This window comes from Parasteatoda tepidariorum, chromosome 10 (assembly GCF_982258835.1).
Source record: "Parasteatoda tepidariorum strain Cologne lab strain chromosome 10, Ptep-v5.0, whole genome shotgun sequence".
NCBI lineage: Eukaryota > Metazoa > Arthropoda > Arachnida > Araneae > Theridiidae > Parasteatoda > Parasteatoda tepidariorum.
Window position 1 is genome coordinate 18,490,561 of NC_141764.1, and position 23,604 is coordinate 18,514,164.

Genomic DNA, 23,604 nt, shown 5'->3' on the forward strand with positions numbered 1-23,604 from the left:
GTTCCTGTGCAACTAAGGAACGCATCTTCGATCGAAATAAAATAAGGGTTAAGACAAAGCTGATAATGTTGATCGAAAATAATTTGATAAAAAGAGAATAGAATTTTGGGTAATTGGAAATCTAACTGGTATAAACATCGCAAAAACGTCAGAGTCCGCATTCAATATTTTGCAACTCCAAACGGAGGGAAGGAAGGATCACAATTTTTAACAATTTATTGAATAAACAAACGAGGGAAGTTTATGAAATAGGAGTAATACAGTGGATGTGATAGCAATAACATATTGCATGATGGTTGAAACTTTACAGCAGCAGGTGCAGTATCATAGGATTTGATATGATTAACAAAGTGATGTAAGAATGTTGTAAAAAAATAAGGGTAGTAAAAAATATAGTAGGGAATAACGCCTACATAACAGCAGTATGGTTGGGTATAATAGAAATAAAACAATATGAATTAATAATAACGTAATAAAACAATATGAATTAATAATAACGTAATAAAACAATATGAATTAATAATAACGTAATAAAACAATAGGAATTAGTAAAGATAAAAATAAGAATATGGCAAGTAGCAAATAGAAAAATAATAAGACAATACATCAATAGGATTGGAAAGTTTTAAATGGAATATTAAAATGGACAGTACATTCATTGAACTCTTGAAGAAAAGATAGTATTTGGAATATAAAATCTCTATATATTATAAGCATAGGATGCTAAGTAAGTTTCGGGGAGGTTTCAAAACCAATCACGATAAAGTGGCCTCAGCATGCCACTGAATTCATATTTAGTTGTAATTTTTGACTGTATTTCATTAATTCTGACCCAGTTTTATTTCTGAGAATAAACTTAAAATCAAACCAAGAGCGTTAACTTTATAATTATAAAATATTTTTTTTCGTAGTACCATTGATTATTTATTTTTTTTGTCTTAAAATGTTAAATATTGAAAATAGTGTATAGATAAATATAGTATATTGTTAATTTTAAACTAAATTGAATTTTTTTTTATACATCTTTTAAGATTTCTTTGTTATTTTCAGATTGGTATCTTTATTTTATAACCGTCATTGAACAGCTGACCCTATTTTTGGCCTTACAACTACTAATGTTATACTACGCTGACTTGTAATTTTGAATCCTACCCAGAAGACAAGGGTGCTCTTGAACTATTAGATCAAGTATTGGGAGAAAGGACTCGTGGAGGCATTTTTGATGGAACTAACTTTTCCTTCAAGAAAATAAAAAGTGAATCTTCTCTTATAGAAAGGAATGATATACTTTTGTGGCGGAGAAATGATTTGCGTAGTATTAAAGAATACAAAAAGAAAAATGTGCCAATATATTACCTGGCGGAAACCTGGGTTAATGAAGGCCATCTCCCCAGTAAAACATGGCAAGATGCAACGATTAAGACCAGCTATGAAGCTCCATCTTCGAATTTAACTGTTGGTTTAGCTGAATCAAAAGGAAGAAGGTTGATCATTACTCACATTGGGAGTAAAGAAGGATTTGTTTGAGGTGACGCAGATGTATTTATAGGGGAAAAAAGTGGAGAAGAAATGGACGGTAACCATTCTTAAAATTGGTTAAAAAAAGTGATACCTAAATTAAGACCGAAAAGTGATATTGTTGTGGATAATGATGAACTACTCCGTCAAAGTGGAGAAAACTCCCACTAATTCTTGGAAATAAAAGCTCAATCCAAGAATGGCTATCCAGCAAAAATATTGAATGGGATATCGATATGCCTAAAGTAGAGCTTCTGCAAAAGGATGCAGAAAACAAACACCTGTTTGACAGATATCGAGTTGAAGATATTGCCGAAAAATACGGACATGGAGTTTTAAGGCTACCTCCATATCACTGAATCCGATTGAATTGATATGGAGTCAGATAAAAGCGTGTGATGTTGAGCGTGAAAATAAGACCTTCAAATTAAATTGTGTAAAATGCTCATGCAAGTGTTGCTCATGGCTTGTATGTTATACAAGCCATGAACAACGTAACTACTCAAAATTGGGTACACTGTGTAAATCATGTAAATTCAGTGGAGGACGAAATGTTGCGAATAGATGGGCCTTTGGAAAACGTTTGGGAAAACCAAATCTTAATAATTTCGTTGAATGGTGATTCTAGTGACGTTGAAACAAGTGTTGAAGAAATGTAATGAATTGTTTTAAAAAAGTTCACATTATATGCAAAATAAGTTTATTATCAATTATTTTAGAAGTAAGTAGATCTTAGCTTAAATGAAAGTTCTCAAAATTCTTTGATAATATTTTTGCATTGAACTGTATTAAATACTCCAAAAATGCCATACTACTAAAATTTTCTTTATGATGATTCATAAATGAAGAAAAAATAACAAATTTAATTGGGTATAGTAAAATTGTATTTGATTATTTAATTTTCTAAATATTAACCTCATATGTACAATATTTAATAAATTTTTTCCCCTTCAGAATGAGTGAAAAAAATCCAAATAAACAAGTGAATATTATTAAATTGATGACAGTTGAGCAAATTTGCTGCGTGGCTGATTCAACTTGGGATTTTAATATTCTTTCTTTTTTTAAAACAAAAGTAAATATTGTTTTCGCTTTATTCAGTCTCCGTAAAGATTCTAATTTTGCGATTTCTGCTCCATGTGTAGCCCTGAAGTACAACTGGCTTTTTATAAGAACTTTAATGATGTGGCTGCGGAATTTTAAGATTTTTATTTTTGTTTAATCAAAAGGACTTTTAAATATCATTTGAAATGCAAATTCCATGACATAAGTGTACAAATCCTTCAGTTATAAACTAATAAAATGTATCGGAATTGAAATAATTTCAAAGACCCAAAATTAGAATCCGTAATTTTTTATTTTTTAATCGAAAAATTAATTTAAACCAGTCAATACTTAGATAGTTTTTAAATAAATATTTCGTGACTAACTAATTATACTATATTTAATTAACTAATTATACGGATTTTTCTCTAAAGCCTCCTGCTCTTAAGATCCTGAAAAGTAAAGGAAGGTGTTCTGATATTTTGAAATATGTATTTTCTTTTGAAGAAATGCGCCTAACCACCCAAGTAGAATTTCTCCTGATGAGAAATTGCGGATTGAATTCCCTTCTCTGTGGATTGAATTCCACAGAGTTTACAGAAGGAACTCTAAACTGTTAAAATATTAAATGCTACAACATAGTTTAAAGAGTTCATGCTGAGTATAAGAGGGTGGGATATGGCAGCTGAAAACTATTATTCAATCACAATTAGATACTTTGCAAAAAATTATTTATGATTCAAAGTTTGATCTGAGGTTGAGTAAAAAACTTATAATACCGTCATGTGGGGCTACTTTGTGCAGCGGGGGCTACTTTGTGCAAATTCGAATCTGGCACTTTTCATGTGCTGCTATTCAGTATTATGTTTTTCTCAAGTTAAAATTGTGTGGAATTTGGAGATAGAAGTCTCCTCTATAACTACAATATTTTTTCGAATTTTAAAACAATCTCAGAGTGTGTTTTGTTTATTAAATGTCAACAATTTTCCGAGAACGAAGAAAGTCGAAAAGTGTGCGTGGAAACTTTAACTGTGAAATGCAAAGACGTTGATAAAACAATTGTCGTAAGTGCAAAATTTTTTATTCATATATTAATAAACAATTATATCATGTTAGCGTTAAAAAAAATTGAAAATTAATATCAAATAAACGGAAACTGAAAAAAAAATGCACTTTGGAGCTACTTTGTGCAAAGTTTCATTCGTTTTTTTTTTCGGCAGAAAAATTGTTAGACGTTATAAAAAAAATACCTGGAACGAGAAACTACCGTGATTGCACTTTAAAAAAGCTGCAACAATGTTTGCAAGCAGTTGCTTGTGGTATGTCGATTGCAGAAGCTTCTCTGAAGTACAAAATCCACAGAAATACTATCTCTAATAAAATTCACAAGAAACACGTGAAACGTGCTGGTAAACTATTATTTTTCTTCTACAAAGATGTTTTTAATGAATTAATCAAACGATTTAACACATAAAAATTTATTTTATAGGACATTAGGTGGTTTTGACAGAAACTGAAGAGCAAGTTCTGTCATGTTCATTCAAGCATGTTATGTTCAAATTTATCAATATTATAAATGTTAATGAATGTGTAATTATTATTATTTTTGAAATTTCATCCATTTCAATGTTCAAAAATGTATATGGTTTCTTTTTGTTTAAACTCAAATGTTTTGAAATAAGCATTCTTTTTAAGAAAAAAATTCTTCATAAAAAATGGTTTTTTAACGCTGAAAATTATTTTCAAACTAATATCTTTACATATCTTGATGTTTTTGTTATTAAAAATGTCAACAATTAACTTTTTTAACAATTTTATATCAATATTTTACTAAAAACATGCTTATTAAACTGAATTCCTATCGCTGCACAAAGTAGCCCCACTTGGGGGCTACTTTGTGCAAGGAATGTTTTGACTTATTATTTGTGAATATTACATACAAATAATACCAATATTGATCAAATTCACTCGTCTGAATCCAGTTATGAATATAATATCGATAGATTTTACTAAAGTTTGAATTAACGTAGTTTTCTTACATGTCAAAGTTCAAAAACTGCGAAATCCTGCACAAAGTAGCCCCGAATGACGGTACTTACTTATTTTGATTTGTTAGTACACTTTCATGATATATAATAACTACAATTGATATAAATAGTTCTCGGTTAACAAAAGTTCATCAGGTTAAAATCTTTTGACTATATAAATTTTCGATGAGCTAGCTGAACAGGATTCGAATCCCAGCGATGACTGGTTGATACAAATTCCTCATCCGGCTTGCACAGACAACAGCGCAGACATAAAATATCCTTTTGGCAGACGGATCATGAGTTAAAGTCCCCTTGTCGTCATGCTGACCGAGGGATGATTTTGTGGTTTTCCTCTCCATGTAACGCAAATGCAGGTTAGTTCCATAAAAAGTCCTCCACGAAAGCACATTTTCCCCAATACTTGATCTAGAAGTTCCTTTGTCTTCTGGATCGGGTTCCAAATTAGATATTTTGATATTAATTAATCTTATAAGATATTTTGATATTAATTACATTCTTTTCATTAAATATATTTTTTATATTCATTAATTATATTTATTAACAATAGTTTTAGCTCTTAAAAAAATTGGAACAAAATGATGATAAGCCACACTTTCAAGTTGGGCTGTTAACAGGTAGAAGTTCTAGAAATTTGTAAAGTATTTAACCAAAAAATATGCTAATGAGCTGCTTGATGTGAAAATGTCGATTTGGGACAACTTTATCATTATATTGCCCCAAACCTTATATTTTAGTAATTTTAAACAATATTTTTTTCTTCCTGTTACAGTTGTGCTGAGTCAATAACAGTGAACAGTGACTATAGATACAATTCCGCAACATTCCGCGCTCTTCAAACTCTTCGTTTTTTTTTCTACCGAAGTTCAAATTCATTAAACCAACTACCGGACCCTATGCACTGAAGTTATTATGGAATAGTATAACAGAACCATTCCTGTGTCAGGAGGATCTTAAAAAGAGTGTCATAGCACTTGGTGAGCGTGATCTAAGTGTCTTAACTACAGTATGGGATTGGTATGTGAGTCATGTGCTGGAAAACGTCATCTCACCCAGAAGACCAAGATCTCTGGCCCATCTTTCAAGGTGTTCCGTTCGTCGGGAACTGGAGATATGCCTTCAGCTTCCGTGTGGTGCTGACCATCTTGATGTTCCTAAGATTCTCAAAGATTATATTCTTTTGGAACATTGAAAGCTTCTTACCAGTGCAGAGCTGAAAAAGTTGTGTAATTTCGATGAATAAATTTCATTCTAGTAAGTAAATTGCAATTGTTAATTTTACATTGTTTCGACTCAACATCAAAGATAAGCTTTCCCAATTTTTCCTAGGAAATTATTAAAACTCCAGACTACATTCTTGCTATACAAAGAATGAAATTTTTCTTTCACAAAAGATATGTTGGTTATAACATTTTGAAGGAAAAAAATTTCATAAGGCTAGGTTTTATTTGCAAATTTTATAATACAGAGTATCGCTTCAATATAAATTATTGTTCGAAGTGATTTTTTGTACACGAGCAGGGAAGTATTGTTCACTTTAACGTATATAAAATGTGATTCTATTAGTTAAATAATAGAGTCATATGAGACTTAACCTAAAGTTGCGATGGTGTGTAGAAAATGTACAAAGAATTCGATGGATTATTAATAATAAGATTCGATTCTTAGGTCAAGAATATTAACAGTAAAACTTTTAACAGGGATTGTAATAAAATTTTCAACAAAAAATAAGTACCTTTTAAGCACTTAAAAAATATTTAGCACTTCTCATTTTTTTCTCATTAAAAAAAAATCAAATTTTTTTCCTCTCCATGTTGAATGTTTATTATATTAATATATATGAATAAAATTATCAAAATGGAAAAAAACACTTTAAAAGATTTTATATAATCATTTGAAAATAATAAGTTTCTGACAAAGAACTCAATTCTTAATTTTGTTAGCCGCCATAAAAAGTTTTATGCACAATATTAAATATATTTAATATTGAGTTACTCATTACATTTTTAATTAAATAATTATTTTATTCAATTGTATAAAAAATTAATTTAATTTCAAAATTACAATGAGTTAACATTTAAATAAAAATTTATAAATGTGCACTCAACAAAAACGTTTACAAGATGAGTATTTGTAAATCTTTTAAGTATTTCTTTAATGAATTATTTAAAAAATTTGTTCAATAATTCTGAAATAAAAAACACAATGAGTATTGTAGCTTATAAAAAAATTTCTGGAGTAAATTATTAATATGTGGTCCCTTTAATCATCATATTTAAAAAATTTGAGATTATCGAATATTTAATTTCAATTGTTTTTAAATCGAATGATAAAGCGATAAATTATATTATTTTGAACTGGCATTTCTAAATCACATAAGATTTCTTGTAGCATTCGCTAAATGTTAAAATTTCAGTTCATACTTTCTTTCAAATCTTCCCTCTGAAAATTATTGAGTCTTGAATCATAAAATAAGTCAAGACTATTGAAAATAATAACAAATCCAATGAAATGAAGCGTAAAATATTTTATAATATTAATGGGTAGTCCCTCAGACACAAAATCTCGAGCTTTAAAAAAGCTCAACCAATTCAAATGAATAACAAATTATATTTAAAAGTTAAATTACTACATATAACAAGTCAATTCCTACATAGGTCAAAAAAAGAAAAAATTTATTTTAGTTACTTCTCAGTAAGTAATTAAAATTTTTTCTCACTTATAAGTGAGAAATTTTTTTAATTAATTACTGAGTTAGCTAAAATTAATTAATTAAATTTAATTAATGAATTAACATTTTAAGACGTTATTTTAAATGATTTTTAAATCAAATGTTGAATGAATTGAAAATGTTTTTTTAGATTACTGATTTTATTTTTAAAATATGTGAAAAACTGAATTTCTTATAGTAAAATTTAAAATAGTGACTAACGCTTTTGCTAGTGTACTGAAATTTGGAGAGCGGGTGCAAGAGAAAATTTTAGCGCAAAAAAGAAAAAAGACGTACGAGAAATTTTATTAGTGCGTCTGGGAAAGGCGTTTAAATTAATTTTTCTTGTGGGACTAGTATTTCGAATTGCTGCAACTTAAACTGCAATAAAAATCTGTTTTTCTTTTTTCAGTTACTTAAGACATAAATCAGTGACATTTGCTTGTTTACAGCTTTATTTAATTTTAAAAAAATGTTTCACTGGGAGTTAACTGCATAATTTTAATTATTATTTATCTTTTATTAAGTAATCTACGTTAGAGTGGAGAGCATGTCAGCGAATAAAACTATGTTTTGTTTATCGTTGTAATATCGCAAGCTATTTCCCACTAAACAACATAGCAGTCTCTAAAAGGAAAGTATAGTTATCATAGAACAATTTTTGATAATGAAGTTTGTTTCACAAAATAATCGCCAAAATGACGATTCTTAAGCAAATTTAATGATATTTCCTATCTGGTAATAGAAACGGGCTGTATGCGGCCATATAAAGTGTGCATAGACACTTTACTATACATAAGCAACAATTTTAAAATGCAGGCTATTTGAAAGAGTGATTCTAGACTTAAGTTAGTTGGAATACTGTAAATACTGTGGTGTTTCAAATTAATATAGGAGCAAGTGCTAATATACACTTTAATTAAGTATTAATTTGAAGTTAACGAAAGGAAATATTCTTCACGTCATTATGCTAATTAACGAAATGATCAGAATTCTTAATAAATTTTAAAATTGTTTCAAATTTCATTAATTACACTTATTGCATTGTGAAAACATAATAAACACATAATATTTTTTCAACTAGTTATTTTTTTCAAGAAAGAATTGTATTAAATTCATTATTTTTGTTAATATTTTCAACTCATCAAAAGATATATCCCCAGAGAAACTACTATTAATTGAGAAACTATTTTATATTTTATAACCGTTGATGAACTGTCGTCCAATTTAGGGTTCACGACTACTAATGTTCACCTCCGTAGCCTTGTAACTTTGAATGGAATATAGAAGACTAGGGAACTCCTACATTAAGTAGTGTGATAAATTTTGCCCACTTTTTGATGGAACTGATCCGCATTTACGTTACATGGTGAGGAAAACCACGAAAACTTTCCACGGTCAGTTTGACGGCAAGGGGACTCATACCCATGATTCCACACACGTTTGCACTTAGATCGATGCAAGACGGAGTTTGTATCGACCAGTCATCGTTGGTGTTCGAAACCGGATCACTTCATTGAAAGGCGAACGCTCTATCCCCTGAGAAATCAAGACTCTGATGATCTATTTATAACAATACTATTCTACATTATGTTGTCGGGAAGGAGGAATCAGTCTATTTATAGATGTAGGAGTAGATACGCTATCTGGCCAAAAGTATCCCAAGTGTTGTGGACATAGAGCGTTCTGAGGCCCATATAAATATGATGTTGGTCCCCTTTTTGCATCGATGACAGCCTGCACACGTCTAGGAAGACTCTCCATGGGTGGCCATAGGAATTGGCTTCCATCACAGCTGAAGTGAGTGCTTGCATTGAGGAGGTTCGATTTGGCTGACTACGTAGTCTGAGCTCTAATTCATCCCAAAGGTGTTCTATGGTATTTGGATTTGGACTCTGAGAAGGCCAGTCCAGTTTCTGAACACCCATTTCTTCAAACCACGTCTGTGAAAGCCTCGTTGTGTGAATGTAGAAGTTATCTTTCTGAAAGAGAAATGGGCCTTCTTCGAAATATTGCCATAGAGTTGGGAGTACAGAAGTGTCCAGAATGTGTGTATGTGTCTACAAACATCTCAAGAGTTCATGTTTCCAACCACAGAAACTAACGGACTCTGGCCAAACAACGAGAAACTCCACCACACCATTATGCCTCCACCACCATAGCAACTGGGTGTCCGGATACTTTTGGCCAGATAGTGTGTAGATACAGATACAGAAAATGATTTAATAAAATGCTCTCGAAGCCTCTAGAAGGCATAGAAATAATAAATAATCATATAACAGTAACATACAAAAGCTAAATTTTCTTCCAGTTGTGAGGATCTATTCAGATTATAACCATTCGGCTACGTTGACACACGTCAATACGATTGTATGTACTATTAAAAAAATATGTAAAGTATTATAAATTCCGTTGACTCAAATTTAAAGTGAAATTATTAAATAAAAAAGTTTTATTAAAAATTTTTTAATTGTGATCGAGTAATTGTTCGGTTAGTTCGTAACATTTATACAATAGTTAATAAGATGATTTTTTCGGGCTTTTTCTTTAGATGTTTTTCTTCCCTCCAGATGATTCGCTGTTACAAACTCACAACCACAACTGTGATAAACAATAACATATTATATGGTTTAACTTTATTATTTCATATGACGGCACATAATAACCATGGTAGAATAACCTACCGATGCAGAATCATGATAAAGAAGAACACCGGGAAAAAAAAGAACCAGAAAGAAAAGACACAAAAAATCACCTCATTAACTATAATATAAATGTCATGTCCGTCGATTCCGGTTATTCAATCCGAATTTAATGTAATCAAATCGTTATTCAATCATAATTAGATACTTTGCTACAAGATATTTAAGATGCAAAGTTTAATCTGGGGTGGACTAAAAAATATTTTTAATACTTTACATACTATCGGTTGTAAATACAATTATATAATTGCTACAAATAGTTTCTCAATTAACAAAAGTTCATCAGGATAAAATCTTTTGATGATATAAATATTTTTTTGCTAAAAATATTAACAAATGTGATAATGCATTTCAGTTTAACACAATTTCCTTTTTAAAAAAATTAGTTAAGTATTACTTGTATATTATTATATCAAAACAATAAAAAGTGCAATTATTGAAATTTAAAAGTATTTTAGAACTGCTGAAGAGTCGTAATACATTTCATAAATAGAATGGAGAGAGAAAAGTTATTTTCCGTACATTTTTATTTAATCTTTATATATTAATTATTTCTTAAGAAATATCTCATTTTGTTCGAATAATTATTTAATTATATTAAATTCAGGTTCAATGACCTGAATAGGTCGAAAAAATTACTAAGGCTTCATAAGTTAGGATTTTCTTTTTACCACTAATTATATTTATATCCATTCTATGAGCTGTGATGGCTCAGGGGATTGAGCGTCCAATGAGGAGAACGGACTGAATCCAAGCTATGACTAGTCGATACGAATTTCGCCTACAGCGCTGATATGAAATATCCTCAGTGGTACACGGAATCCTCTTGCGTCAAGCTAACCATGGGATGTTTTCGTAATTTTCCTCTCCAAGTAACGCAAATACGGGTTAGTTCCTTCAAAAAGTTCTCCACGAAGGCACATTTCTCCCACTACTTGATCTAGAAGTTCCTTTGTCTTCTGGATCGGATTCCAAATTACAAGGCGACGGAGTAGAACATTAGTGGTCGTAAACCTCAGAAATTGGATCTGCTGTTGAAAGGCGGTTACAAAATATATATAAGCAAATAATTCGCAATTTATTTAATATTTCAGTTGTTTATACAAGCTCAAATGCAAAAAAAATACGGAATAAATTATGAGAAGGGTCGTTTATAAAAAAAATCAATTAGCTAATCACAAGCCTCAATTAGCTAATCAATAAAAAATCTTAAACTCTTTTTTTTTTCTTGAATGTAAAATAAAATAACTAAATTCAATAAAAAAGAGTTACATTTTTCAGATAACTATTCTCAATCTTTACAGTTCTTTTTAAAAAAAAACCATAATTCAGCTTATTTTATTCATTTTCAGCATGCGCAAACAACCAAGAATAAATTTCTAATCCAAAATATTTCCTTCTTAGCATGAAACACAAAATTGTTAGTATTTTTTTTCCTGGTTGGTATATTTAAAGCTGCTAAAAGAATTTATTTTATAACCATGGGGTTCAGCCAGAAAAACACCATCATTTATTTGAGTTTCATATTTCAAAGCGGGGAAAAAAGAAAATTTGCAGCTGACCACCCATTTCATATCTTGAAGGCAATAGATTTTTTCCAAGAATCGAACATACTGTCAATGTCACAGTAAAGTCATATTTCCATTCATGTTGTTTAAATAATAATAAACGAGTTTCTTGAAACTTGAAATACGGGTATCCAGTCACCTGGTGGTTTCTTTCAAGAAGTAAAAATTTGTAGCATTTGTAAAAGTAGTTCCAAATCGCAATTTCAAAGCGTCTTTAAAATTTCTTTTCCTCTGGAAATTTATTTGTATCATGGCTACCACAAGCGTGGACTACAGCGATTTCTTGCTTGTTTTCAAAGCTTTACAACTGAAAGAAAATGACCCAAATGGAATGATTTGCCCTTGCGGGCTTGAAAAAGAGGATACTGCTTTTTCAAAAGATAAAGAAGAAGATATTAAAAAAATTATTGATTCTGTTAATAGTTTACGAGTGTCTCTTATGGCTGATCCTTTTCAAATAGAAATTATAATGGTACCAACAAGGAGTGATTATATTTCATCAACTAAAGGGAAAAACTTGTTTCGAAGAGAAAGGATTAAGTTGCAAAAGATTTTTCACGAAATGTCACCTTACAAGAGATTAGTTTGGTGTGGCCGCCTTCTAATTGAATTCCACGAAGAAAGCCAATGCTGTCGGTATTTATCGTCTGCTCTGAAGTTTTATGTAAAAGCGATTGAAAACGTAGAAAGCACTCGCTTTTACACTAGCCTTCCTGTTGATATGAAAGTTCAAGAACTTTTAAGGCTTTCAACTAAATTTCGCGTTCACCAGAGTGTATTCCTCGAACTTTTGAGATTGATAAGCACACCTGGATATTATTATAGATCGGTTCAGACTATCGATGATGTTTTATTGTTAGAAGATATATTTAAAACAGCAAACGAACTTAAAGTAGATATATTGGTATTATGGAAAAAAGTAGACAGCCTATCTTACCATTTATTTAAATGTTTTATGTATATTAAAGTGGAAACTTTTATTCCATTTATCAAATTTGGAAAGACAGAGTGCATATCAATAAGGAGTGTTGGATATTTGGTGTCATCATTGGACAGGTAATTATTATTATTTTTCAATTTAATTATTCTCTGTTTATTAAACTATTTTTCTTAATCTCAAATTGTGTTAAAGTATGAAATTGAGAAATATTCTGTAGATAGTTTTTAGTGCCATTTACTTTTTTTCATATCATGTGCAGAACTCTACAAATAGTCCAAAAATGTGGAAAACTGATTAATTTACAACTGTCCGAGTAATCACCGAATATCGAAATAATTGTTTTTTATTTTTTCGCAAAAAGTCTTTAATCATAGGATAAACTTGCTTTTTTTTCTATTACAGTATTTAAAAAATTGTAATTAAAATAAGGAAAAAAATCAAATATATATTTTTTTTTTTTGCTTTGTTTTACAGGCTATCGGCATAATTTCTATCAATTATATTATTCATGTGAAATCAATTTTATTATTAATTGTACTCAAATTAAATAATCTTTCGGTTCCACTGATGTTAGCTTGCAGGGTCTGCAAAAAAAACAAACAAAAAAACGGACAAACGATTTCCAAGAGAACTTTTTTGAAAAATAAATAATCTAAAATAATAATAATAATACATTTACTAATAAATAAATTTAATTGAAAATAAATAACAAAATTTAAATTTGATTAGCAATTTTAACTAGAAATAATTTTTGAGCCTGTAATAGATTTGCATTCAACCAATAATTAATTTATTTTATTAATTTGGTTGTTATTATTAAGAAATCATTTATTATTTATAAAATAATTAATTACTATTAAATAATTTCTCTATAAAGAAAAGGAAATAGAAGATTTAAAAATGTATCATTATGCTTTTTTTTTCCAATAACAATATGCGGAATAAATTACTAAAAAGATTTGAACTTGTATCCGCATTTCTCAGCGAACTTTAAAGTTCAAGATAAAGTTACCACAAATTTAAAAATTACTAATTATTTTTCTCCGATAACTTTGACATTTTATAATATTTCTTTCGCGAAAATGGTAATTCGGTTAATATAGTCAATTTGATTTCTGCATACGCCAAGAAGTAATAGACTAAAAGTTGCTGCCGACTTGCAAATTCAACTGCTTTAAATAAAATCTAACTTTAAGACTGGTATAGATGAAAAAACGAGGAAAAATTTATTTTTCGCAGCAAATTCACATCTGCTAATTAGCTTTTTTACAAAGTCAGTGTTCTACCAAGGGAGGTTTAATCATTTAGGGCTATAAAAAAATTGGAAGCCGCTGCTTCAGAGAATTAAAATTTTAGTAAACTTTACAGAAAAGAAAGAAAAAAACCGAGCATCTTAAGAGCTATTGGTCTGATTATCAGTTATTAGAGCTATTGGTCAGTTTTTAGAAATATGAATAACAGGTATTATAGGTATTTTAAGAATATAATCTATTATATTTTTATATAACAAGTATTCTTATAATAGGTATTATAATTTTAGAAACTTATTTTTTAAACTTTTAGAAACTTACTTTTTTCCAACAAATTCGGATTTATCCCCAATATGGGAGGTAGACAAAGTTTTAAAAAGCTGGGTTTTATAGTTTAACTGCTATAGCGCTCCAAAATTTTTTTACCCCCGTTTCACAACTTATCTTTTAAATTATTGGATAAAATAAAATAATTCGTTCACGAAAAGTAATAAGCCTTTGGCCCTGAGGCAAATATGTAATATAGAGCAGCGATGGATAGAGCGTTCCCCAGTGAAGAGTGCAAAAGCTTGTATAACAATTTTTCTGTCAAAAATTTCATTTATCAATTTTTTTCTTTTGTGATTGCTATTTCTTTTTATTCTTACTGACTTCAGGGAGGTAATCCCAATAAATCTATCACCCACCTTAAGTATAACAAGACTACCTTAATTAAAAAGATTGGGTTTATCACTTATATCTGAATTATTTTTTTGGCATTTTTCTATTAATTAACTCCCCTAAAATGTCTACTCAATTTTATATGTTCAATTTGAGACATCAAGTCTGTGTAAAATTCTGTTAAATAGAAATGAAAAAAATTCTAATTGTGAGCAATTTCAACGCGAATTGAAACATATTGAGAAATTCGCAGATTTTGGAAGAAAAGAGGACAGTTTCGAGGAAATTCGGGCCGCGACAGACCTGCAGCCCTAAAATCATAACTTTCAAAATTATTTAAAATTGATGCTTGAATATAATTGGTAAGTGTTATGCAATTGCAGTGCGAATAAAATTATAATTAAAATCAACTGCAGTTGTAGCTGCATAATAGTAAAATAAATAAAACCTGGAAAAAAAATCTTTTTTTTTATTGAAATTTTGATTAATTTGAGTAAAAATTATTTTAAAATTTGTGAAAATAATTGCGGCATTTGTGAAAAAGAGATTAAGGAGTCTTCTTTGAGCATATCAGGAAAATTATTAATTTTTTGTTGCATTTTTTATTTTGCTTTAGAAAAAAAACTTTATATAAGGGGATTTACAAGTCTTAACATAAACATTACTTATACCAATCCTCCACCTTTGCCAGGAAAAAGAAGCAAATAATAAAACACCTCCACCATTAGATGCTTACATAGTATTTCAATGGCCTCCCATTCTCTTTTTCATTGTGATTTTAAATTTTGACCACGTTTTGACGTAGAAGACAAAGTAACAGCCACAAAATTAGAAAAAAAATTCTAGATAATAATTATAATAACGAGTTATAACTTTGAAAAGGCTATATATTTGGAACCTGAAGCGGTAATTGTTAAAACTAGATAACTTATAAAATAGTACGTAGTATTTTTATTTTATTTTTCTTCCGAATAAAAGCGGAAGATATTTATCTTGTTTTTGTTCATAGATTTTAAGAATTAAATTGAATTGAGCCAGGAATATTTATTACAGCAGTCCAGGCAGGCGTTGAACACGTGTTCGTGTGATCGGGTGTTCAAATCCAACAGACCGATGAATCCCAGAGTAATTAATAGTGACTACTGAAAGCTAAATTCTTTTGGAGTCGCAAAGTCCTCCAAGTTAACAAAACAAATCAATACATCTGTAATATTTATTCATCTATCAAGCCTGCAGGTTGCGTTATTCAATAGTGATAGCCTGTCCGTTGAAATTGTAATAATTTTCCAAATGTCTCTTTTTTATATATTTCTTAAACAGAACAATAGGAACACTAAACATAAACACAAATAAACATGAAAATTTTCTGATTGTGCCGATCCCAGGAGATGTTTATCCGGCCAGTTCAAGATTCATTCTGATTGAATGCTCCCTCGGTTAGGGAAGACGCCTAGTGGAAATCCCTTTTGTGGGGATTTAACCTTATTCGTGGCTCGAGCTGCCGCAACATCTGGGGATACTGATCCAAGAGCTCCCTAGTCTTCTGGATAGGGATCAAAATTATAACGTTACGGAGTGGAACATTAGTACACGTAAACTCAAATTTAGGTAAGCTCTTAAGAAACGGTTATAAATTAAAGTACTGGACAGCAAATCAGGATTAATAAATAACTATATGAAATTTTGACCACTTTCTGACATAAACAAAGTAACAGACAAAACTTAAAAAAAAAAAAAAAATACCACATAAAAAATATTAATTAATATAACGAGTTATGACTTTGGAAATGCCATATTTGGAACCTAAAACGGTATTTGTCAACCTTAATAACTTACAAAATAAGATGTAGCATTAATATTTTTATTTATTTATTTTCTCAAAAGAAAAAAAAATCGGAAGAAATTCATCTTGTTTTTCTTCATAAAATTTAAGATAAAAGTTGAATTGAGCAAGGAATATTTAATACAGCAGGCCTGGCAGGCGTTGAACACGTGTTCGTGAGAACGGGAGTTCAAATCCAGCAGACTGATGAATCCCCGTGTATTAAATGGTGACTGGTGCATGCTAAATTCTCTCGGAGTCACAAAGTCCTCCAAGTTAACAAAGAAAATCAATATATCTGGTCGTACTGATCCAGGAGTTCCCTAGTCGTCTGGATTGGGTTCAAAATTACAAGGTTACGGAGTTGAACATTGGTAGACGTAAACCCATATTTGGGTCTGCTGATCAACGACGGTTATATATCAAAATACTTTACAGCAAATCAGGATTAATAAATAGCTACTACGTATAAGCTATTTTGTAATTAATTATATTCTTTTCATTAATTATATTTATTAACAATATTCTTTGTACTTAAATATCTTAAAAGGAAATAATGATAAGCCACACTTTCAAATTGTGCTGTTATCAGGTGGAAGTTCTAGAAATTTGAAAAGTTTTATCTAGAAATTATGCTAATGGACTGTTTGATGTGAAAATATCTATTTTGGACAACTGTGGCTTATCATTATATTGCACCAACCCTAATATTTTACTGCTTTTAAACAAAAAAATTTTTTCCTCTTACAGTTGTGCTGTGTCAGTAACAGTGAACAATGACTATAGATACAACTCCGCAACATTCCGCTCTCTGCAAACTCTGCGTTTGTTTTTTCTAGCAAATTCCGAAGACTATAATCCAACTACAGGATCCTACGCACTGAAGTTATTTTGGAATAGTATAACAGAACCATTCCTGTGTCAGGAGGAGTTTAAAAAGGGTGTCATAGCAATTGAACCGTTTGAAGGGCATTATGATCTGGATGTCGTAACTGCAGCATGGAGTTGGTATGAATATCATGTGTTGGAAAACGTCATCTCACCCAGAGGACCAAGATCTCTGGCCCATCTTTCAAGGTGTTCCGTTCGTAGGCAACTGGCGACATGTCTTCAGCTTCCGTGTGGTGTTGACCAGCTTGATGTTCCGATGATTCTAAAGGATTATATTCTTTTGGAACATTGAAAGCCTTTTACCAGTACAGAGCTGAAAAAGATGTGTAATTTCGATGAATAAATTTCATTTTAATAAGTAAATTGCAATTGTTAATTGTACATAGTTTTGACTCAACACCTAAGACAAACTTTCCCAATTTTTCCTCGAAAATTATTAAAACTCAACACTACATTTTTGCTATACAAACAATTAAATTTTCCTTTTGTAGAAGGTATGTTAGCTATAACATTTTGTCGGAAATAAATTTTCCAAACACGAATGTTATATTTGTAGGTTTTATAATACAGAGCATCGCTTCTATAAAAAGTATAATTAGAAGTGATTTTTTGCACACGAGCAGGGAAGTATTGTACACTTAAATGTATATATAATATGATTCTATTAGTAAAATAATAGAATCACATTAGACTTTTGAACCTAATGTTGCGATGGTGTGTAGAAAATGTAATAATAATAAGATTCGATTCTTAGGTCAAAAATATTAACAGTAAAATTATTACAAAAAAAATATTAACAAATATCAAAAATATTAACAAAAAAAAAGTACCTTTAAAGCGTTTAAAAATATTTTAAAAAAAATTTCTAATAGAAAAAAATCACTTTTTCTCCCCTCTCCGTGTTGAAAGTTTATTATATTAATATATATGAATAAAACTATCAAAATAGAAAAACACTTTAAAAGATTTCATATAATCATTGAACTCAATTATTGATTTTATTAGCCTCCATGAAGGATTTTCTGCACAATTTTAAACATATTCAGTACTGAATTCCTCATTATACTTTTAAATTACTAATTATTTTATTCAAATGTACAAAAAATTAATTTAATTTCAAAATTACAATTAGTTAAAATCAACAAAAGATTAGTATTTGTAATTTTTTTCAGTATTTCTTTTAATTAAATATTTTAAAAATTTATTCAATAATTCTGAAATAAAAAATGTAATCAGTATTGTAGCTAAAAAAATTTTCCTGGAGTAAATTATTAATATATGGTTAGTAATATATTCATCATGTTTAACAAATTTGAGATGATAGAATATTTAATTTCAATTATTTTTAAGTCAAATGATAAAAGAGATAAATTACAATCACATACGATTTCCTACGGCATTTGCTGAATGTTAAAATAGTGAAAAGCCTTTCAATTCATACTTTTTTTAAAAAAAATCTACCTAAAAAATAAGTCTTTAATCATAACTCAAGAGTATAAAAAATAATAAGAAAACCAATAAAATAAAACTATAACAAAAAGACTAGAATATTTTATAATATTAATGGGTAGTCCCTCAGTCACAAAATCTCGCGTTTAAAAAAGCTCTACTAATTCAAATGAATAACAAGTTATATAAAATGAGCAAAAATTTTAAGTCAATTCCTGCTTGGGTAAAGAAAAGAAAAATTTTATATTAGTTACTTTTTATTAAACAATTACAATACTTTCTTTCATTAAAAAATAAAATTAATTAATTAAATTAAAGAATTAACAATTGAAAATGATATTTTAAATGAGTTTTAAATCAAATGCTGAATGAATTGAAAATGTTATTTTAGAGCAGTGTTTCCCAAACTTATGACTTTTGTGTACCCTTTCTAAATTTTTCGTAACGCTGTGTACCCCTAATAAAAATATGAATGTATTTTTTTAAAAATATGTTTACTTTTCTTTTTTGGTACGAAGTTTTCGGTAAAAAATTCTTAAATTTTGGTAAAAAATTCCATGTTAAGGATAAAAATTATATTTTATTAAAATAATCAAAATAAGTAGAATTTATTACAAACCTTTACCATAAAAAAATTGCACAAAAGTTAAAAATCACAACTGACTGTTTACATCACTAATTATTAACTGCTAACTCTGCAAAAAATAGCAAAGGAAAAATACGTAATCGTAAATTTTCATGGCTGGCTTTGTTTTTAAATAAAATGTTTTGAAATTTTCGTTTGTTGTAAGATATTTCGCATAAGAACGCGTACCCCCGCTGAACTGTTCCCGTACCCCTGGGGGTACGCGTACCACACTTTGGGAAACACTGTTTTAGAGCACTGATGTTATTTTTAAAATATGTGAAAAACTGAATTGGTTATAATAAACTTTAAAATAGTGACTAACGCTTTTATAACTCCAGAAACGCTATTGCTAGTGTTCTGAAATTTGGAGAGCGGGTGCAAGTGAAAATTTCAGCGAAAAAAAAAAAGCGTACTAGAAATTTTATTAGTGCGTCTGGGAAAGGCGTTTAATTTAGTTCTTCTTTTGGAATTAGTATTGTGAATTGCTGCAAACTAAAGCTGCAAAAAAAAATTTTTTTTTTCCAATTATTTAAGACATAAATCAGTGGCATTTGCTTGTTTACAGCTTTAATCAATTTTGAAAAAAATTCTTCACTGTGAGTTAACTGCATTATTTTAATTATTATTTATCATTTATTGAGTAATCTATGTTAGCGTAAAATTAAAGTGGACAGCATATAAGGCAACATCAGCGAATAAAATTATGTTTTGTTTATCGTTGTAATATCGCAAGCTATTTCCCTTTAAACAACATAGCAGTCTTTAAAAAAAAAGTATAGTTGTCATAGAATCATTTTTGATAGTGAAGATTGTTTATTTCACGAAATATTCGCAAAATGACGATTCGTACTAATTCAATGATATTTCCTATCTCGTAATAGATACGCTAACTCATCAGCTGGGATGGGGTTGTATGTGGTCCTATAAAGTGATCATAGACACTTTATTATACACAAACAACAATTTTAAAATTACTAAGGAGGCTATTTGAAAGTTAAAGAGTCATTCTAGACTGAAGCTGGTTCGAATACAGTAAAAATTGTGAGTTTCAAATTGATATAGGAGCAAGTGTTAATATACACTTTAATAGATGAAGTTAAATCTTTACTTCAAAAATTAAGAAAGCTTACATTTAGATCAGATGCATTTACTTTATTTATGAATTATATTCGTCAATTTCGGAGTGCTGATAACCATCAGACGAATGCTTCAAGAAGAAGATCTTATATACCCAGTCATGTGACCATGCGTGGGTCTTGGTAGTTTTTATCTTCTTCGAGTGTAAGGACCCATTTGATACTCGATGGGGTTGACTTACTCGAAATAGAATGGTAAGGTCAGTTGCTAACACAAAAAAAGCCACACAACCAATCAGGATCGAGGTACCCACAATACGTCACTTGCAGGTATTCCATTGCTGAAGAAAGAACAAAACTAAACCTGACAGTTATAAATAACTGTTACGGCAGACAGAAAAAAGAGCATCGGAAAGAATATCTAAAGAAAGCACCGGAAAAAAGAGCACAAAAACACCTCATTAAGCACCATAATGGAAAAAAGCACCTCTTCTTAATAAATTTCAAAATCATTTCAAATTTCAATAATTACACTTATTGTCTTATGAAAACATAATATACACGTAATATTTCATCAACTAGTTAACCACCAGAGAAAACTACAATTGATTAGTAAACTATTTATAACAATGGTAGTTTACATTATATTGTCGGGTAGGAAGAATCGGAATCAGTCTATTTACAGATATAGAGTAGATTCCCTATCTGGCCAAAAGTATCCGGGCACCCAAGTGGTGTGAACTTAGAGCATTCTGAGGCACATATTAATATGAAGTTGGCCCTCCTTATGAAAACCAGGGTAGACTTTTCACCAGTTTTTGATAGGTGGCAATAGGAATTGACTTGGCTGGCTACGTAATCTGAGCTCTAATTCGTCTCAAAGGTACTCTATGGCATTTAAATCGGGGCTCTGAGAAAGCAAGTCCAATTTCTGAATACCCATTTTGTCAAACCACGTCTGTGAAAGCTAGCTTCGATGTGTGAATGGATCACTTATTCTGCTGGAAGAGAAATGGGCCTTTCCCGATGTATTGCCATAGAATTGGAAGTGCAGTATTGACCAGAATGTGTCCACATGCATCTCAGAGTTCTTGTTTCTAACCACAGAAACTAACGGACACTGGGCAAACAACGAGAAACACCATTGCGTTTCCACCATGATAACAACTGGATGAAAGGATACTTTTGGCCAGATTATATATATATATATATATATATATATATATATATATATATATATATATATATATATAATATATATATATATATATATATATATATATATATATATATATATATATATATACAGATACCGAAAATGATTTAAGAAAATGCTCTAGAAACTTCTAGAAGGTATAGAAATAATAAATAATAGGCTGAGTAATGTACAAAACTAAATTTTCTTCCAGCTGTGAAGATCTATTCAGATTATAACCATTCGGCTACGTTGGCACACGTCAATACGATTGTATACGATTATAATTGTTCGGTTCAGTTCGTAACATTTATATAAAAGTTAACAAGATGATTTTTTCCGGGCTTTTTCTTTGGAAATTTTTCTTTTTTTTTCCTCCCATATGATTCACGGTTACAAACTAACAGCCGCAACTGTTATAAACAATAACATATTATGTGGTTTAACTGTATTATTTCATATGACGACAGATCTTACCATGGTAGAAAAGTCTACCGGTACAGAATCATGGTAAAAAGAACACCTGAAAAAGAGCATCAGAAGAAAAAGCCGCAAAAGAGTATCTCGTTAACTATTATATAAATGTAATGTCCGATTCAATTCAGGTTATTCAATTTTATTTACGTAATCAATTGTAAAATTAATAATAACGATTTGATTACATTAAATTCCACAATTAAAATCAATTGTGGAATTTAATGTAATCAAATCGTTATTCAATCATAATTAGATACTTTGCAAAAAGATATTTAAGAGGCAAAGTTTAATCTGAGTTAATTAAAAAGAATTTTTAATACTTTACATACTTTCGATTGTAAATACAATTATGTAATAACATAATTGCTATAAATAGTTTCTCAATTAACAAAAGTTCATCAAGATAAAAAATTTTTAATGATATAAATTTTGTTTAAATTTGATTTTTTTTAAAAATATTAACAAAAATAATAAAATATTTCAGTCTAGTACAATTTCTACTAGTCTAGTACTAGTCTAGTACAAAAAAGTAGTTAAAAAAGAATTATTTGTATATTATATCACAACACAAAAAGTGGAATTATTGAAATTCAGAACTGCTGAAGAGTTGCAGTGCATTTGATAGATAGAATGAAGAGAGTAAAGTTCTTTTCTGTAAATTTTTATTTAATTCTTATATATTATTTATTTCTTAAGAAATATATAAATATGTTCGAATAATTATTTAAATACACTAAATTCAGGTTCAATGACCTGAATAGGTAGTCGCATTTTTATATTAGCTAATGAGGTGCTTTTTTCTGGTGCTTTATTTCAGGACTTTTTTTTTTTCTAACACGTATATAGTAAAGCGGTTTCCAAAAGTTAGACCATAGAGTACCGCGGAAAAATTACTAAGGCTACAAAAGTTAGGATTTTTTTTTACCAGTAATTATACTTATATCCATTCAATGAGCTGTGATGGCTCAGGGGATAGAGTGTTTGATATCAATGAGGTGAGCCAGGTTCGAATCCCAGAAATGGCTGCTTGATACGAATTTTCCCTCCGGCTTGCACGACCACAGCACTGGTATAAAATGTCCTCAGTGGTAGACGGATCATGGGTTGGAGTCAGTCCTCTTACAACGGGCTAATCGTAGGATGTTTTCGTGGTTTTCCTCTCCATGTAACGCAAATGCAGTTTAGTTCCATCACACAATCCTCCACGAAGGGGCAAATGTCTCCCTGTACTTGATCTAGAAGTACCCTTGTCTTTTGTATTGGGTTCAAAATCACAAGCCGACGGAGTAGAACATAAGTAATCGTAAACCCAAAAAAATGGATCGGATGTTCAATGAAGGTTATAAAATATAACCAAGCAAATAATTCGTAATTTATTTAATATTTCAGTTGCTTATATAAACTTAAATAATAAAAAAACACGGAATAAATCATGAGAAGGGTCATTTATAATAAATCAATAAGCTAATCACTAATCATAAGCTTCAATTAGCTCATCAATAAAAACATTTAAACTCTTTTTGTTTCTTGAATTCAAAATAAAGTAACTAAATTCAAGAAAAAAGAGTTATATATTTTTGATAACTATTCTAAATCCTCACAGTTCTTTTTTAAAAACCATAATTC

The 23,604-nt window shown here is 29.8% G+C and overlaps 1 protein-coding gene and 1 long non-coding RNA gene across 3 annotated transcripts in view; both read left to right on the plus strand.

Annotated features, from left to right (window-relative positions):
* Positions 1-992: 992 nt before the first annotated feature.
* LOC147802193 (uncharacterized) lies at positions 993-5,873 on the plus strand. The gene is made up of 2 exons (XR_015429888.1): positions 993-2,239; positions 5,383-5,873. It is a non-coding gene; the product is annotated as an uncharacterized LOC147802193 (long non-coding RNA).
* Positions 5,874-11,689: 5,816 nt separating this feature from the next.
* LOC147802194 (uncharacterized) overlaps positions 11,690-23,604 on the plus strand; it is a 43,707-nt gene continuing 31,792 nt past the window's right edge. Inside the window, exons 1-2 of one of the 2 annotated variants that reach the window (XM_087153648.1) lie at positions 11,698-12,646; positions 17,013-17,516. In XM_087153648.1, coding sequence (XP_087009774.1) covers positions 11,841-12,646; positions 17,013-17,445 — 1,239 coding nt within the window. In that variant the 5' untranslated portion in view covers positions 11,698-11,840 and the 3' untranslated portion in view covers positions 17,446-17,516. Of the gene's footprint in view, positions 12,647-17,012; positions 17,517-23,604 lie in introns of those variants that run through there. The other variant, XM_087153649.1, reaches the window with a different exon arrangement.